We start from the raw sequence: 19,319 nt of genomic DNA, 5'->3' as shown, positions 1-19,319 counted from the left end.
TAAATTTGCTCTACTTTCCTCTCTGACACGGTTAAAACCTCAGCTCAACAGGCTTCTGATGTACAATCATGTGGAGAAAAAAAAATCACATTGTGACACAAAACCAGCCTGAGATATACTCAGTGGCTATCGTGATTTATTTAAAAAAAAAAAAATTGTTAACACTGTGTCCTGTACTTGACCTGCAAATGCTTGGAGCTAACTGATTTAGGACTTTTTTGACTGCTCACAGTGTAGCCAGCTGTCTAAACGAGAGGTGGTTATTTTGTTAAGAGGGTTGTGTATGTGTGTTATTTTGAGGTTGTTTTTTTTTTTTTAAAAAGTCTAACATTGAGGAAAATCTTGGATGTGGTATGTGTGCATATTAATCATATGAATGGAAAAGTGTGACTCTCTAATTGATGGTGCGTTCAGTACACATTACAACAAGGCAGACCTGAATTGTATGATAAGTAGGCTGGAATTCTTTAACGGGTAGAGGAAACTTTCAGCTCCATTGCCTCCTGGCTAACTGTAGTAAATTTACTTAGTAATATTTTACAGATGTCTTCGTCATTGCCATTTCTTGGCAAACAAGCTAAAGTTCTTCCCATTTAAAAAAAAAAAAAGCAACTTTCAGGGGTAAAGTCAGAAACTACAACAGCAAAACAATTTGGCAAAAAGGGGCAACTGTGAAAGCATGAAAAGCAAGTAATTTTATCAAGTGCTTTTTGGTTTGGTTTGCATTCCCTCCCACAGCTAAATATGTTACCTAAACTACATGAGTCTGTTTTGGAAAATCCATTGCCAGTTGCAAGTTTCTCTATGCTAAACTTAACCTTCTACATTTTATTTTTAGAAAGCTTATAGTTGCTTTATTCAGTGCTGTGGAGAAGTTGAAAAAATGTCAGCCAGGTCAGGAGAAAGAAGCAATTGGCTTTATTTCCAGAGGGGTAAAGTTGAGGCAGAAATAATAATAATAAAAAATGTAAATAATTCTAACGGGGAGAGAACAATCTTTCTTTATTGTAAATGTGTTCTTTTAATGGAGAACCATTGGAAAAGAGTAGTGGGGTGCTTTTCTGAGGGAGAGCCAAAAATTGTGCAAAAATGAATGCACATAAATCATAAAGTGTACTTATTAGAGATAAAATGCTTGACAAGGAGCTAGATTTTGAACTCTGCCACAGCTGAAGCTTTGTAGACTAGTGAAATCAGTTGGGTCTAGGTTTGAGTCCTCTGCAGATTTTAACACTGACCTACTGTGTGACTCTGGGCAAGTCACTTAGCTATTCTGGGCCTCAGTTTTCCCCATCTGTAAAAATGGGGAATAGTGATACTTGCACTTCTTTGTGTATAGCTCTTTGAGGAAGCATGCTTGATAACAAAGTGCCTTTAGAGTGTGATTTGGCTCTGGACCATCTCTATTATGTGTATTTCAAGTAATAAAAGAGTTATATCCCTAAAACAGAATATAAAAAGAGAACAGCTCTCACTCCTCCCAGCCTAGGCTGTGCAACGCTGGTCATTTTCAAAACGCAAAGGCCGGTGGTATGGTTGCAACAGAATTAAAACAGAGGAAGTTTGAGATGATGGGACATCTTATTTTATTTTTCATGTGTTAAAACATAGCTTCAGTTTTGCATTTTTGATCTTGGTAATTAACATGAATTAAACAGTGAGAGGTTTGTGTGGGATAAGATGTAAACGTGGCTTTAAAACAAATGACATACCTGGAAGTGAGTGAAGAGAGGAGGACACATATTCATTGTCTATATTTTAACAAGACACTCCCACTAAACTTTTCTCCTCGGTCACGGGTTTCTGTTCTTTCAGAAAGAAGGAAAGACTGTGGAATCTGTTCATTTGTTTCACCCATTTAAACATAAAGGTTTTCTCATCACCATAGCCAAGGAAGAATACAACAAGTGGCAAATGAACTTAAACTAGGCGCCCTTCGTTGCAAATCTCTCTACATGGCGCCCAGTACTGTGATAGCCGAGCTCTTCACACTCTTTAATGTAGTTGTTATAACACCCCTGTGAGGTAGGGAAGTGCTATTATCCCCATTGTACAGATGGGGAACTGAGGCAGAAAGAGACAAAGTAACTGACACGAGGTAGTCTATAACAGAGCATAGAATTGAACCAGAGTCTTCCAAGACCCAGGTTAGAGCCCTAACTACAGGACCATCATTCTCAGCACTGGTCTTCCCTTCAAATCATGGTGTGAGCACATAAGAACATAAGACTGGCTAGACTGGGTCAGACCAACGTTCATCTTCTGACAGGGGGCAGTGCCAAATATTTCAGAGGCAATTATTGTTATCTATCCCTTGTCACCCAGTCCCAGCTTCTGGCAGTCAGAAGTTTAGGGACACCCAGAGCATGGGGTTGCTTCCCTAACCATCCTAGCTAATAGCCATTGATGGACCTGTCCTCCATGAACTTATCTAGTTCTTCTGTGAACCCAGTTCTACTTTTGGCCTTCACCACATCCCCAGGTCAACTGTGTGTTGTGTGAAGAAGTACTTCCTTTTGTTTGTTTTAAACTTGCTGCCTATTAATTTCATTGGGTGACCCCTGGTTCTTGTGTTACGAGAAGGAGTAAATAACACCTCCCTATTCACTTCCTCCACACCAGTCATGATTTTATCGACTTCTCTCATATCCCTCCTTAGGTGCCTCTTTTCAAAGCTGAACAGTCCCAGTCTTTTTAATCTCTCCTCATTCGGAAGGTATTTCCATGCCCCTCATCATTTTTGTTGCCCATCACTGTATTTTTTCCAATTCTAATATATCTTTTTTTTGAGATGGGGAGACCAGAACTGTATGCAGTGTTCAAGGGGTAGGCATACGATATGGTGACATTATGATATTTTCTGTCTTATCTGTCCCTTTCTTAGTGGTTTCTAATACTCCGTTAGCTTTTTTGACTGCCACTGCACATAGAGCAAATGTTTTCAGAGAGCTATCCACGCTGACTACAAGATTTCTTTCTTCAGTGGTACAGCTAATTTAGACCCCATCTTTTTGTATGTATAGCTGATATGTTTTCCAATGTGAGTTACTTCACATTTTTCAACATTGAATTTCATCTCCCATTTTGTTACCCAGTCCCTCCGTTTTGTGAGATCCCTTTGTAACTTTTTGCAGTCAGCTTTGGACTTAACTATCTTGAGTAATTTTGTACCACCTGCAAATTTTTCCCTTTCCTCCAGATCACTTACGAATATGTTGAAAGTGCTGATCCCCCTACAGATCATTGAGGGACCTTGCTATTTAGCTCTTTCCACTGTGAAAACTGATCATTTATTCCTACCCTTTGTTTCCCTTCTTTAACCAATTACTGGTCCATGAGAAGATCTTCCCTCTTATCCCATGACTGCTTACTTTGCTTAAGAGCAGGGACCTTGTCAAAGCTTCTGAAAGTCCAAGTTCACTATATCAAATGTATCACCCTTGTCCACATGCTTGTTGACCCCCTGAAAGAATTCTAATAGATTGGTGAGGCATGATTTCCTTTTAAAAAAGCTGGGTTGACTCTTCCCCAACATATTGGGTTCATCTACGTGTCTGATCATTCTGTTCTTTACTGCAGTTTCAACAGTGAGGAACAGTTCAGAGGAAGGATGGTCCCGAGATTAGGGTACTAGCTTGGGACTTGCGAGACTAGGGTTCAACTTCCTGCTCTGTTACAGACTTCCTGTGTGACCTTGGATACGCTATTCCTTCCAAAGGTTTGCTTTGAAGATGCTTGTTTTAATTTTAATAAGGAGGTGTGTTATACCAATAAAATAAAAAACAGCAGGATCTTATTAAAGGGAAAAGGCAAAATGCCACATTTATTGTGAATACAGAAAGAATCATAGTAAGCAGTTAGTTATAGCTATAACATTCCATTCAGTTTCATATTTATTCACACATTCATTCATACACACACACACAGGTTCTGCAAGGTTGTTATCATAGTTACCAGCCTTAGAGTTGCTCATGCCAAGCCACTGGCCAGGTGGCCTGGACATGAGGAGGGAGCAGGGCCTTGTCTGATGCTCCTGGAAGTTGGTTTGCAGATTCAGACCCCAAAGTTCTCACTTTCTAGAGTCCATTTTTATAGGAATTTCTTCCTATGCCAGTCTATGGGAATTGCTTCATCATGCTGTTGCTGAATCAATCAGCAGATGGCACATTTCTGATGACTCCGTGCTGCCGGGTGTTATCTTGTTCTTTGGTTCTCCCATTCTTGAGGCTGTTGGGTGGATTCCAGTCTGCCCTCCGGGGGTCCTCTGGTTATTTCCACTTGACACCTTCTTCAGCTGATGGACACTGGATTCTCAGGCTGGCTCCTCCCTGATCATTCAGTTATTATCCACACCAAGCATCCATCCACATACATCCTCTATCTCTATTTTAATCACAATTGTTAACAAAGCGAGATGAATACAACAAAAGGGTGGGGAGTCTCTGGGTGCTGTTTCTGTTGTTACAGAGTATTGCTTTGAGTCTCTCTCTGTGTGAGGAGTAGTTGTTACAAAGAATTGCTTTGAGAACAGACTGTCTTAGAATGTACTAACACAATTAGCAGCTTGCAAGTTTCGCACAGAGAGGGAGAGAAACAGTACCAAAACCCAAGAGACCTCTTAATTAGTAATACCCTGGAATTTAAACTACGGGGAATCAAACTCATTTGTGATTTTAATATAGAACTTCTTTAATATGATCCAACAGGTGAGCTCCCAGGAACTTCTTCCATCCAGCCAATCAGTGGACATGAAGGGGAGAGGACAATCATTTTTATAATGCCTTTCTTTGAATGGAGAACATTAAAAGGAGAAAAACTTAAAACAGACACATTCAAGTGCAGTGGAACCAGTGCTAAAAATTTTAATCAAAAGTACAAAGGAAACAGCCCCTTAGGTTTTTTACGTTACTGCACATTGGCCCAGAGCACTGTGGTTACAATACTATACGTTGTAATGATCTGGAGAATGCTGTAGTAGTGGTGTTTTTTTCTTTTTTAGAAGCAACAAAAAAGAAGAAATGGATCTGAAAGAATTAAACAGACACCTCTTCCCCTTTCAAGCTTCTGAGGAGATACATCCAAGTTTGCTTTTTATTCTACAAAAACAGCAGCCTTGTCAGAAATCAGGCTGCTTTGAATTGTAGCTTAAATTAACAAATATGTTGGAGGTTTTAAAAACAAAACTAAGCCAAATTTGTAAAGCTTCTGAACAGCTTGAAGGGGGAGGGGGAAAGTTACTTTTAAAAAGTCCCTGCTTTAAAGTGTCAGAAAATCTAAACTGCCTAAAATAAGGGGGAAAGCAGAGACCCTAAACAATCTTTAGAAGAGAATATGAAACCTCAGAGGCAGAAGAAATACACAGAAGGAGAAGACTCCATGCGGCTTGCAGTAATCTGTAAATGATTGCTGGCAAAGTCTAGAGGCTTCAAGCTTGATCTGTGTTTGTTCCAAAAGAAAGCCAAGGAGGACGGTGTTAATAAAGAGAGATTTAACTGAGAGCAATGCTTGGAATAAAGTGGGCTACAAAAAGGTCAAATTTGATCAGTTGGAGCAGATTACAAGGGCTTTAAAAGGTAGTGGTGGAGAAATGAAACTGGGACCGTGAAGCAATATAGCACAAGATTGATTTTGGGGGTGGAGAGAAGCTGGGACAAGTGCTTATCAGCCTGAGAAGTAGGAAGAGCTGTGCTAGGGCTGTTTTCATTCCCACGCTGAGTAGAGTACTCTGCTGCTTTTTGTGGTTAGCCTTCTCTGCAGTGTTTTTATTATTATTTAAATACAATGGTTTCTATAATCTCTGAACTGGATCCACTGAAAGGCTGGAAAGTTTTAAGGTAGGCCTATGTTTTCTTCCTTTTGGTACAGTGGTTCACCCCCAAATTAACTGAAACTTGAGTTATAATTGAAATGTGAGCCCTGGGCTTAAGTAACAAGGAGTTTCTAGTAATTAGATCCCTTTAAGATACAGAAACCCTTTAAGCAGATGTTTAGAGAGACTCCAGGGAGCATTTAAAATATACTCCTCGGTGTTACAGTGCAGCAAGGAAGTACTGATCATTTTTTTTAAAATGGAGATTACTCTGTAAATTAAATTTAATAGTAAGTCTAACACCAGTTGATACTGCAAGAGAATTAACTCTTTGCTCGCATTGTATTGCTTCCTAGGGGACCATTTAGGAAACTTCTGAATAGTTAAAGAGGGGGTAAGAGCTGATCAGTAAAGGATGAATATTCTTTTAGGGAAAAGAAACAGAAATGTGCTGCTGTTGTGTATTTTGGGCTGTTGAATCTTTAGGTCATCTGTTGTTTCTCTAATGCATACATTTGAAAATTGCTAGAGATTGTTGCTTTATCCCTGAAATGTATTTTAAAATAATAGTGAAAGACAGAGAAAATTTAAGTGCTAAAAGTGACTAAGATTGTATTTGACCTGATGCAGAGGTTGCAAAAAATTCATTTGAAAGCTCTGAAGTACTAACTGATCAGGCTTACTGTATTCTAACTGCATGTCTTGTCCGTTAAGAGTATTGAATTGTAAAAGTTGGAAGATAGAATTACAGTAACTTACTTTTTGGGAAAATAGTTGGTGATATCAGACTAAATTAAATCTGACTGACAAGTTTGTTTCCTAACTTTTGTACACTCTCCCAATACACAGAGGTAGCACATAACACTATTGGATGTGTGCCACATTTGTAAAAGGAGCACAGCACAGATATGTTTAACAGTCAGGTATATTTTACCTTTTTGGCATATACATTTTAAAGTGCTTAGATATGTTTGTTCATGTTTTGAATTTCATCTTCTGCAGCTTAAAATAGAACATCACTAATCTATCTTTAATGTATTGCTTCCCTGAATCTTTTCTCTCATATTTGCAAGGTGTTGTGCATTATCAAAAATGAAATGTTTCTTTGGCCCTTATCTGGATCAGGGGGTATAGGTCATAGCTGAATTTACAGCAAGCTTGCTTTTCTAACATCTGGGCTTGTCAGTATTTAGAAAGCTTCAACTTATTTTTCCCCTAAGTAAAATGCCACAATTCCTTTTACAAATGTTTTTTTTGTTTTTTTTTGTTCAGCGTAATTGTCTGCTTGCTTACAGGAATAGTAATACTGGATATACAGTCTGCATAAAATAAGAGAGTATGTTATGGTGTAGCATAAAGATTTTATTGGCATGGGTTTTGGATGACCACGTTACTTGCAAGGGAATGAAACAATGAGCGATTTATGCAAGACATCCCAAATGAGTGACAATAAAATATTTGTCATAACACCGTAGCATCTGTATATGTCACGTGAATTACAGGAAAGCTCTTTCAGGAAAGTTTCAGAGAGTAAATTTTACTGGGACTACTTTTGTATCCCTATGCTAGTAAAGCCAGAGTGTACTGGGTTTGCACTGAACTGGGCCATGAGACAATGGACTTCAGCACAGAGAGAATGCCACTGACCTAGACCTGAAGCATGCCTGATGAGTGGAAGAAACATTTCTTTGGCAAACTGTTTTTGTTTTTTTTTTTAAATGTGACTGTTTGAAGCTGCCCAGTGCTTTGGAAAGTTTGCCTCAGTCCCAGGGCTGGTAGACAGAGGGCAGGTGAGAAGGTCACTGGCTCTGTGGATGAGGGGAAAGCAGTGGACGTGTTGTTCCTTGACTTTAGCAAAGCTTTTGACACAGTCTCCCACGGTATTCTTGCCAGCAAGTTAAAGAAGTATGGGCTGGATGAATGGACTATAAGGTGGATAGAAAGTTGGCTAGATTGTCGGGCTCAACGGGTAGTGATCAATGGCTCCATGTCTAGTTGGCAGCCGGTATCAAGTGGAGTGCCCCAAGGGTCGGTCCTGGGGCTGGTTTTGTTCAATATCTTGATAAATGATCTGGAGGATAGTGTGGATTGCACTCTCAGCAAGTTTGCAGACGACACTAAACTGGGAGGAGAGGTAGATACTCTGGAGGGTAGGGATAGGATACAGAGGGACCTAGAAAAATTAGAGGATTGGGCCAAAAGAAATCTGATGAGGTTCAACAAGGACAAGTGCAGAGTTCTGCACTTAGGATGGAAGAATCCCATGCACCGCTACAGATTTGGGATCAAATGGCTAGGCAGCAGTTCTGCAGAAAAGGACCTAGAAGTGGATGAGAAGCTGGATATGAGTCAACAGTGCCAATGGCATTTTGGGCTGTATCAGTAGGGGCATTGCCAGCAGATCGAGGGACGTGATCGTTCCCCTCTATTTGATGGTGAGGCCTCATCTGGAGTACTGTGTCCGGTTTTAGGCCACACACTACAAGAAGGATGTGGAAAAATTGGAAAGCGTCCAGCGGAGGGCAACAAAAATGATTAGGGGACTGAAACACGTGATTTATGAGGAGAGGCTGAGGGAACTGGGATTGTTTAGTCTGCAGAAGAGAATAATGAAGGGGGGATTTGATAGCTGCTTTCAACTACCTGAAAAGGGGTTCCAAAGAGGATGGATCTAGACTGTTCTCACTGGTAGCTGATGACAGAACGAGGAGTAATGGTCTCAAGTTGCAGTGAGGGAGGTTTAGGTTGGATATTAGGAAAAACTTTTTCACTAGGAGGGTGGTGAGGCACTGGAATGCGTTACCTAGGGAGGTGGTGGAATCTCCTTCCTTTTGAGGTTTTAAGGTCAGGCTTGACAAAGCCCTAGCTGGGATGATTTAGTTGGGGATTGGTCCTGCTTTGAGCAGGGGGTTGGACTAGATGACCTCCTGAGGTCCCTTCCAACCCTGATATTCTATGGTTCTATGATGATTCTATGATTCATGATAATTTATATTACGGTTGTGCAACTTCTCACATGGATATCACCTGTAATTTAGATTGTGGTGCATGTACATGCTAAAATATTTTCCAAACAGAGAAGACGCAACTAAAGATGACCCAGATAGATAACTTTGTATGCTGTACCCTTTTAGCGGAGGGATAAAACGATAAAGCTTATTAGCTACATGTTTATTTCTTGGTTAGTCCTACTGGATTAAGTTTAACATACTATATCCATCTCCCCTTTTCCCTGACAGTTCAGCCTGTCATCTTCCTCATATCAATTTCCAATTTAAGCTTCAGTGCCCTTCCCGCTCAACATTTAAGTCTCTCCTTTCATATATCTGCGAAGTCATTGTGGTACCAAGAGAAATGAGTCTTTGGGACAGATTTAAATGTGGCGAGGGGAGTGGCTTCTGAGACCAGCTCATCATTACCTTCTATGAGCAAAAGTAGCATGCCGGAAAACACACAGTTATGGAAGAAACAGACCAATAGGGCAATGAAGCCAGCATTGGTTTAGAATGGCAGAGACAATATAGTAAGGCAGAAGGAAGGGAAAGAGTTAGGGCCTTCAAGAATTTTCTGCAAGCCTTCAACTTTACAAGGTGAAGCCAAAAGAGCTAGTAGAGAGATTCAAAGAGGTACCTGTCTATATACACGTAGACACTGAATGACTGCCTTCTGCTCTGCATGGACCAGCTGAGCTTGGATCCACCTTTTGGGCCTTCACTTCGCTATGAATAAGAGGGGTGTCCTTAATTTATTAGATTATTTTGAGGTGAAATCCTAGAGAAGACAAGGCAAGTAAGCAGTCTGAGTTAAAGCCTATAGGAGAGCCTTGTCTTTGACACGTGTGAAAACTACAATATGCCTTGAATTCCACAGGATTTTAACGGGAGTTAGTTCAAGTTCAGAATATACTTGTTTTCGGAGTGAAGACGAGGCTTTGATGTGATTTGTAACCTCTTTCAATCTTTCCTGCAGGACTGAACCCCCTTTTTTTTTTCCTAAAGCAGCCGAACCCCACCCTTCACAATTTAAACAGTGGTGAAGACCTATTTTGCCAAAATGCTTTTTCCTCCACACATTGTCCAAATCTCATTGTAAATGAGGTTCAGGGATAAAGTTCTTAAAACTTACGAAAATTTACATTTGGCTAGTGAGAGACCAGGAGAAAGTATGATTCCAGTCTGTTGTTCGGTTATTTGTGAGTGCAACACCAACAATTCCTTACAGTATTTTTCCCCCCAGGTTGATTGCCCACGTATTAAGATAGGTCTGGTTGCTGCATGGTGTTCTGCTTATAAAATGGGAAAAGAGGCTTGGAATGTGGTATGTTTGGTTGCCAGTTTCAGTTGCTGGCATGGGATTTTCCTGGACTTTGTTTTCTTTACCATTTAACTAAAACAGCCCAAGTATTACTGTGTGATGTGTACTCTACCTAATAATCTGCCAGAATGAAACCTCCCATATAAAAAACGAGTAATAAACAGAGATAGCTTTGATTAATGGGGAAATGGATGGTAGTTACTGATTATTTTACTTCTGCCACTGTATCTCATTGGTACTAATGAGCATGGTGGCAAGGGCTGCTGTACCCTATCCAGGATGTAGATAGACCATTTCAATACTATATGGTCACCCAATATGTAACAGCTTTTGGAAGAGAATTTTACAAGCTATATTTTACTCTGAGGCCTTAGGGAACCTCTTCCAACCCCCTTAAAAGAGGCCTGACTGTGAAACACAATCCTGGATTCCATCACTACTCTGAAATACAGATAATGGAATTTGGATGTTAATATAGAATCCAATTTCCCTTGTAATAGCCACAATATGTTTGTTAGTAGAAAAATAAATATGTGAGGAGAAGGCGTGTACATTTTGATGTTGACTGAAAACACACTGAGGAAATTGCTTTCCAGTTAACTCATTCAAAAATACAGATCATATAGTACACTAAAGTCAAGGGAGGCCTGCGAAGGTCAGAGTTGGTTACACAAATGATTGATGCTGGGAGGAACTTAGAATTTATGCACAAGAGTTCTCTGAGGTTTCATTTTCAAAGAATATTAAGTGCAAAATGGTACACGAGCAAATAGATCAACATAGGTGTTAGAGACAGATTAAACCAGTGAAGTCATCAGGTCCATTTCTCTGTCAGTGCAGGATTGGTCCATACATTGTATTTTTTTCAAACTTGCTCAGTATACCTTTAAATGGGGTTTCCACCATTTCCACAGTCTTATCAGAAATCTTCTTCCTTTATTTTTGTGTCAAGGCTGCTAACAAAGTCACTGTGCACCTTGTTCACTTAGACACAAGTTGCTAAATTTTCTAAGTGCTGCATTGGGGATTAGCCACCTGACTCCAATTAACAACATGATCTCCCATTGAAGGCAATTCCACCATGTTTGTAGGCAGTATGTTCCACTGCCTAAATGTTGTTGTAAAATTATTCTGAACCCTGAAATTAAACTTTACTACTGCAATTTAAGCATAATACGGTTCTGCACTTACTAATTGACTGGCTCCTGGTCCCCCTGAAGTCCTTAGGAGCTTTACTATAGAAAGGAAGGATAGTCTTGTAGCTTAGGCAGTAGACTGGGACTCGGGAGGAGAGGGTTTCAATTTGCAGCTTGCCACAGACTTGTGTGTGACTTCAGTTAAGTCACTTAATCTTTCTGTGTCACGGTTCCCCATCTGTAAAAACAGGGATGATAATAGCCTGTCTTGTCTATTTAAATCAATGGTTTTCAACCTGGAGGGCTGCAGACTATGTGTAAGATTTCCAAAGGGGTCTGCACCTCCATTCAAAGTTTTTTCATGGGTCCGCAAATGGAAAAAAACAGTTGAAACCCACTGATTTAGATTGTAAGCTCTTCAGTGTAGCTGTCTCCCTGAGTTTGTACACCACCTCACACAATGGGGACCACATCTTGGTTTGGGGCCTCTAGGTGCTACCATAATACAAATAATTAATTTATTTCATTGGGACCAAAATGTAGCTCTAGTGGGGACAGGTCATCTCTGGCTCATTTATAACATCTTTTTTCTTAATCCAGTGTCTTGTCTTTTTAGACTGAACATTCTTGGAGTTTCCTACCATTTTGGTTGGTTGAACTCTGTAATTTGAGGTCCGTAGAACCTTCTGTTCTAAAGCGCAGTGCCTGGAACTGAACGCTGCAGTTGTGGCTTCACCAATGGTGAATTGCCTTGCTTGTTTTTCCTGTAATCCTCTTGTTTCGTACAACTTGGTATAACATTTTGCAACCTCAGTGTAGCTTTTTGCAACCTCAGTTACATTCTTGACTCTTACACTTTATCAGCTACTGTGTAACCCAAGTTCCTTCTTTATTGTGTAGTCATTCTCGTCTCCCTAGTTATTATTCCCTGGTTCTATATTTGTGTATTTGAATTATTCCTTCTACGCTTATACTTATTGTTCCTCATTTTCTAAACTCCAGCCCATTTTTCCTCTTTATTGCATTTTAATCCTATCTTTTGTGAGATCTCTCCTTGCTTTATCATCCATGAACTTGATATGCATACCCCTCTTCGAACCCTCTCCAACTCATTGGTACTGTAATCCGCTGGTCAGGGCATTTACCTCCCCTCTCTGATCCATAGAGGATGTGAGTCTGTTCCGATCCCCAACTATGGAGCAGGAATCTTTCGCTTCAGCTCTACATATGCTGAAAAAGAAACACCATTTAATGGTGCAGGATCAAGCCCTAAAGTTAAAGGGAGTTTTGCCATTGATTCCAATGGGAGCGGGATTAGACCCTTTTTGTCTAGGTGCATCTGATTTTATCCATGTTTACATAGAGAATAACCCTTTTATTTAATGGCTAGTCATCAAGATTGCACCAGCAATTTGAAAGGGAAATTGGATCTTAGCTCCCAATAGAGTTCATGCTATCACTGCCTCTGGGGCTCCTAAACATACCCCATGTATCGGGTGTTTTAAAAAAATATTTCCATGTGCAATATAACGCCAAAGCACCCTACAAGTTCTTAACTCCTTCCAACCTTCATTTCAAACTCCCCCAGTTGAACACTCTGCTAGGCTATCAGTATGCACTGTATTTTCCAGGAACAAAATGTTTCCTGTGAATTGTACTTAATATAACTTTTAAGTGCTGTTTCCTTGGCTGTGACAAAGCATCTTTTGTTATGAGTGGGAAAACCAAGTGAATGGATTCCACAGTTCTTCTGTACAAGCACATTCACCCCAGCATATGGGTCATAGAATAAAGACGGGAGTGGGGCTGGACTGAGAAGTCCCCTTCTATAAAACATTGATAGCACATCACTGCCTGGCATGCTTTGAACTGCCAATAGAGGATAGCATTCTCATGACTTGACGTTATCTTCTCATTCACACTTTGAGCTCTGAAAGATCCCCCTCTCCAGGTCACCTGTTTAACTGTTAAGATAGCATATTGGTGTAAATAGTTTTGAACAGAAGATTTTGTTTTGATTGAAACTCTGAATTTGATCTTGAATTGTGGTTTCGGTATACAGTCTTAGGAACAAAAAGGCTTTTAAAATATACAGAAAGGCAGATGAAAAGTTTAAGTTAAGTTAAATTAAGAGAGTTGTCAGTCTTACAGGCTCCAGAGAGGAACTTTTACTTCCAAGTGAGGAACGGTCGTGTGGAAGGTCGTTCTCTAGTTTGCAGCTAATGCACGTTGATTCAGTGGTCTGTCTGCACACAATAGGTTTAAAACTTGCACAGACAGCTTTACATGGCACCCCAACATTCTACTTCCCATGGCATTTATATTGCAAGAGGAAGATGAATCCTGGATGAATTCCAATCTGGGTGATCACATTCTACCACCTGTACCACTAAATTCCCCCGTAAGTTTTAATAGGATGACGTTAACAACATTTCCTGTCCCAGACTCTTGTGCCTTACTGCTCTAGCAAATAGTTGCTACATTTCACCCAGTCGTGGTTCCATGTCATTGGTGGATTAACATCGTTTGTATTCCAGTTGGTAGCGCCTTCAGGAGGAGAAGTGCTGCATAAGTTAACTTTATTGTGTATTTTGAGATTGGATGTACTCTAGATTGCACTGAAAGTGGAGGTGTCAGGCATATTTGCTAATGGTCCCTGTTTACTGACCTAAAGGACAGCCTTAGTTCTTGAACCCGATCCTGCAGGCTTTGAGCGCATGTGCCGAAAGCTGGCACTGTTCATTACTAGAGGTCTAGCAGCCCTGGGGTCTTCAGTATAGAAATTGTCCCCGGCACTGGTTTACAATTTTGGCAACTAGGGTCAAAACTTGGCCAAACACTCTAATTGATCTTTTTAAAATTAAAGGGTTCGTATGGACCTGAGGAGTGTCAGAGGCCAGGGAGGAATTTATTCGGGTGAAAAGGGAAGAAAGGAAGGGCCGCGAGGCTTGCACTGTGCAGAGGGGTGGCATTAGGCGCTGATCCCACAGCGTTCATGCACATGTAACTCCCATTGAAGTCCATGGGAATTTTTCATGTGGAAGCACTGCTGGACTTAGGTGCTCAGCTGGTGTAAACTGGCAAAGCTCCAATGACATCAGTGAAGCTATGTTGACTTGCTACACCACCTGAGATAAACTGTTTTTAAAAAGAACTGTATATCTTTCTTTTAATATAGGAAGTTTCTGTATCTAAAGGTGGCGGAAACTGTAGCCAGAGCACTTACTACATAAACTATTTCAAGCCTGTTGATGTCCAGTTTTATGCTGCATCTCCCCTGCAATGTGGACTCCAAAACTCTCCTGGGGATAAGGTTATATTAAGCTTTAATTCATTAGTTAAATAGTTTTTCTTATTTAAAAACTAGGTAAAAATAGATGACCCTGTCTTTTGCTTGTGCTCTCCAGGTCATCTTTTAAATAGACTCTCAAAATCAGCATAATCCACTGACCATCCCAGGCTTGTTAGACTTTGATGGTAGCTACACAAACTGCATATAAATTCAAATATTGGAAACTGGAGAAACAGAATTTGAAGTCCTTGATGTGATATTTTCATAGTGTGTGAAATATTTTAAGTGTTTTACACCCCTTTTGGTGGTGATTGTCATGATTTTGCAACCACTATTTTTTTCCGCCCTGCACAAAAATAGTATATTATTTTAACCTTCAGTAACCGGGTTCCCACACACTGCTTTGGGACTGCAGGAACTCAGAACGCTGATCCCACAACCGTACAGCGAGAATTGAAACTACATGTGTAGGCAGCAAGCTGCTCTGCTAGCCATCTTGATCCGTAATTCCTCTTGCTAATGAGAGTTTAGACTCTGGGAGCAGTTAAAACAAGTGAGACTCTAGAGGGTTGCTGCACAATGCCTTAATGTCAGGTAGACCACTGCTTTACCTGGAGATCTTTGGGACTTGATATATTTTGATCAGAGGGATTAATTGGATGCAATCTTAAATACAAGAAAAGCAAGGTGCTTACTTTGGCTTCTAACAGTTCTACATACCCCCAAAAGTATTCTTAGCAACATTAATCCTGCCTAGTGATAGCAATCAAAATGTTTCTAGGGTAACAAGTGTTTTCAAAACACTTATTTAATTATTCCATTCCTTTTACTTCAGTAGTCGTTGGGTGGGGGGGAGTGGCGCTTCTCTCTCTCTCTCTCACTTATACAAAACTCACGAGAAAGAGATTCCGGAAAATGCACAGCAACACAATTTCTATATTATTTTATAGCACTGAAAGTGTGCTAGGCATTTTACAGAACAAACAAAGAAATGAATGCTGTGTGGAAGAGTTTATGATATAATTTGTTGATGTGATGTTTATTACCCCCACTCAATCATAATAGGCATGAACAGGATGAGAGAAGAAAAGGAGGACTTGTGGCACCTTAGAGACTAACCAATTTATTTGAGCATAAGCTTTCGTGAGCAACAGCTCACTTCATCACTACATCCGATGAAGTGAGCTGTAGCTCACGAAAGCTTATGCTCAAATAAATTGGTTAGTCTCTAAGGTGCCACAAGTACTCCTTTTCTTCTCTCATCCTAACACGGCTGTTACTCTGAAACCTGTCAGGATGAGAGAAGAAACAAGTTACAGCCATAATATCATTCAGTAACTTAGTTTAGATACATGTGCATCATAGCAGTAATATTAGTTTGGAATTGTGTTATAATTACACATCTTTGCTTGCAGGCATTGTGGAAGAAATGAGTCTCTGAAGGAGGGACTTGAGTAAACTGACAGTTAACCAGAGAAGTGCACATGTTAAGTGTTAGTGAACAAAAAGAATTACGTACTGTACAGAAAAACCTGACATGAATATACTAAGTATTCAAACAAATCCTATTTGGACTAATTCACTGCCTTGTTTTCCTATTCAACTCTGCAGGTGACTACATATTACAAAATTGGGTCTAGTCTATTTGAGTTTCCGGTTATGGATTAAGCTAAGCAGATACTATGAAAATAGAGACTATAGAAACATGAAAGATTAAGCTTCATTGATTAAAATGAGCCATGTACACAATCAGTCTATGATTTTGACGTGAGATAATGTTGGAGTTTGGATTTCAGTATAATTAAAACACATGACAAACTGGAGGAAAGAGGACTAGTTCTCCATATTTTGTATCTGTTTCTGCGTTCTGCAGCCACAGACAAGCCACACAGGATGTTTGCATGTATCTACCCTATACAGTGAAAGTGGGAAGAGGAAGTAGAACTAGTTCAGCAATAGGGTGTTGTGGGGGATGGGTATTTTTAAAGATTCTCTGGAGGCTAGAAGCTGAGACTGTTAATTTTGACTAAAATGTGCCTTTAAGAGAGGAAGTTTGATGGTTAAAGTCTGTCTGATGGCTGCTTAGCAAATCCTAAAAATGTAAGTGCTGCTGTACTGTAACAAACCAATTTTCCATATATGGGAGTGTGGCATTCTGTCTCTGGTATAGGCCAATTCTGAATGCCTTCAGAAAGATGATAGAGAGAGCAACTTTTAACAGAGGGCTTCCAAAGATGGTTGGTTGATGATTAGAAGCATAGAAAGACTTCCATATGAGGAGACAGTGAAAGGTTAGGACTGTTTAGTGTAAAGGGAAAAGGACTTAAAATAATGGACACTGTTCTATTCACCCTTGGTAATAATACAAGGACAAGGAGATATGCAACAGATTTAAAACTGATAAAGAAAACAGTGTTTATACTCACAGGCCAATTAGTCCATGGAATTCAGCGGCAGTAGATATCGTTGATGCTAAGGATTTTTAAGAAAGGATTTATATGGATAATGAAAACATCCACTAGACAGGATAAAAAATAATTGGAAGTGATATAAACCCTCATTGCTTTAACCAGCCACAAACTTTTTGAGGTTAGGAAGAAACTTCCCATCTTTGGTAGGTTGTCCATAACTTGGCCATTATAACACTTTCTTGTTACATGTTAGATACTGGAATATCAGATTAGATCAATCATTGGTCTGGTCATATATGGCAATTCCTACATTCCTATGATGGGACTAAAACCATACAAACTTAATGTAATTGTACAATACAATATGAGGGGAGATTTCTTCTTGATGCCAGCCCATGATCACTTTATGCTATGAAGAGAGAGAACACTGACAACATTTGCCTTACCTTGTGTTACTGAAGATGACATTCTTAGTAAATTTCTGTTTTTAAAGTAATGTCTCAACATACCCTGTGGCAGTGAGTTCCACTGATTAATTTTAAGTTGCATTAAAGCGTCATTCCCTGTAGCCATTTTAACTTCAGTTTTCTTTGAACTACAGGTGCTCTCAGGTAGGTAAATAACACTTTTTTTTAACATTTGGGAATTTGTCCCTTGTTGTGGGGGATATTTACATTGGTGAAACTTTTTTCTTTATTAAATCTACATAGAAGAAAATATTACTGCTGCACTTTATGATGACACTGTGTAAATCTCAGTGTTACAAATGTGCCAACCTAACAAAATCTGGTAGAATAATGTAGCATTCATTATATTTCAGCTGCAAGGCTGTTCATTTTTAACCTTGATTGGGTGGCAGCTAGCCATACCAACAGCTTGCACATGGTTGATATATTACAACAAAGTTGTTCATAAACACAATTCTTATTTCATTTCGGGGAGTTTGATCTCTGATGCAGTGCTGGTCATAGATAATTTCTCAGCACACCCCTGAGGTTGGGTATTGGAGCTTTCAAAATCACACAACCTTTTCTATGTTTGCAGTACAAACTTTCCCAAACCATAAGACCCAACTTTTCCCCTTCGGAGTGTGTTGAAAATATATAAGTTAATCTGTGCACGCATTACAGTTTTTATCTTGAAATGTCTGTTGTTGCCTTGGCCCAGTTTTGGTTCCTGTTTGTTCTAGTTTGAGGCAGTCACTGAAAGACCCATATATCCAAGCAGAATTTCTTGCAGGGAGCATTTGCTTTTGAAAATACTATGTTATTTTCCTTTTTGTGTGATTCTTTTCCCCCCTCACCACATTAGAAAGGCATAATGCAGCCTAATTGACTTTCTCAGGTTTCTAGATAAGCCTAAATACACACCTCTAAACTTCAGTGAGTTTGGATACATTAGGATCAAAGTCTGGATAGCAGCTTTGTAACTAGCTCCCATTCCTATGCTAAATGAAATAAAACCCCTACCTCTGAACAGCCCTGAAGTTTGAAGAAAGTCTTCTAGATCTAGATCTGGAATTCATGTCTGATTTCTACAAATGTTGGAGGTGGACAAACCAGCTCGAATAAAATAGAACAGACTCCAAACCTCCACCAGCCCCCAACTGGAAGTGAGTCCAAACTTTTTTATGATTGGAGAATTTAATTTTAAGTTGTTTTTTCCTGCACTTCCTGTTTCTAGCTGGGAGAGGAAGAACCAAATATATTGCAAGAGGTACTGCAGTGTTGGCAAGTCTCATGATTTTAGTCTTTCAAGATTTGATGTTGTGGTTACAGCCCCAGATCCTGGAGACAGATTCCAACATAGTCACTTTTCTTGTTTCGTAACTTTTTAGGCATTGTGGGTCGGAAAAGAAAGTAGTGTGAAAATGTGACTCAGGTACACCCTGAAGGCCCCCAATTAGCAGGCAAATACAAGGAACCCAAAATTTTAATTTTTTAAATAAAAATATTATGATTTTTGCTGCCTGACTCATAATTTTTGAACATTAGAAGTTGTCAGTTCTGGACTGTTAGTGTAGCATTTCAGGTTGAGCCAGAAATAGGAAATAATGTAATCTTGCAAGAGACCCACTTCACACAAGATTTCCAGCCCCATTAAGTTTGGAGAGGTAGTTTGGATTGGACAACTATCTGAACTGAGTCTCAGAAACTTCCGATCTACGCTTCTTCCATTGTGGTATTTTTATTTTTCGCTGTACATGATAATCACTTATGATCCAAAGTAACAACGTTTATTAAATCTGAATGGAATAATCTGCCTTGTCGTTGACCCTAAGTTTCATGGTAAAGAATTTTGAAGTACATACAGGAGACATAAAGCAAAAATTGCTACCTAAATTCAGCAAAAGATGT

At 39.6% G+C, this 19,319-nt stretch overlaps 1 protein-coding gene across 3 annotated transcripts in view; it reads left to right on the top strand.

Moving 5' to 3' along the window:
- The window catches only part of CELF2 (CUGBP Elav-like family member 2), a 689,599-nt gene that overhangs the window by 226,253 nt on the left and 444,027 nt on the right, over positions 1-19,319 (top strand). Inside the window, exon 1 of one of the 3 annotated variants that reach the window (XM_048836619.2) lies at positions 5,468-5,834. The exons of the other annotated variants lie outside the window; for them this stretch is intronic. Coding sequence (XP_048692576.1) covers positions 5,782-5,834 — 53 coding nt within the window. The 5' untranslated portion in view covers positions 5,468-5,781. Of the gene's footprint in view, positions 1-5,467; positions 5,835-19,319 lie in introns of those variants that run through there. 3 annotated transcript variants of the gene reach the window in all.

Source organism: Caretta caretta, chromosome 1 (genome assembly GCF_965140235.1).
Source record: "Caretta caretta isolate rCarCar2 chromosome 1, rCarCar1.hap1, whole genome shotgun sequence".
NCBI classification, from domain to species: domain Eukaryota; kingdom Metazoa; phylum Chordata; order Testudines; family Cheloniidae; genus Caretta; species Caretta caretta.
Note: the sequence above shows the minus strand (reverse complement) of the source record. Positions and strands in the feature narration are given on the sequence as shown.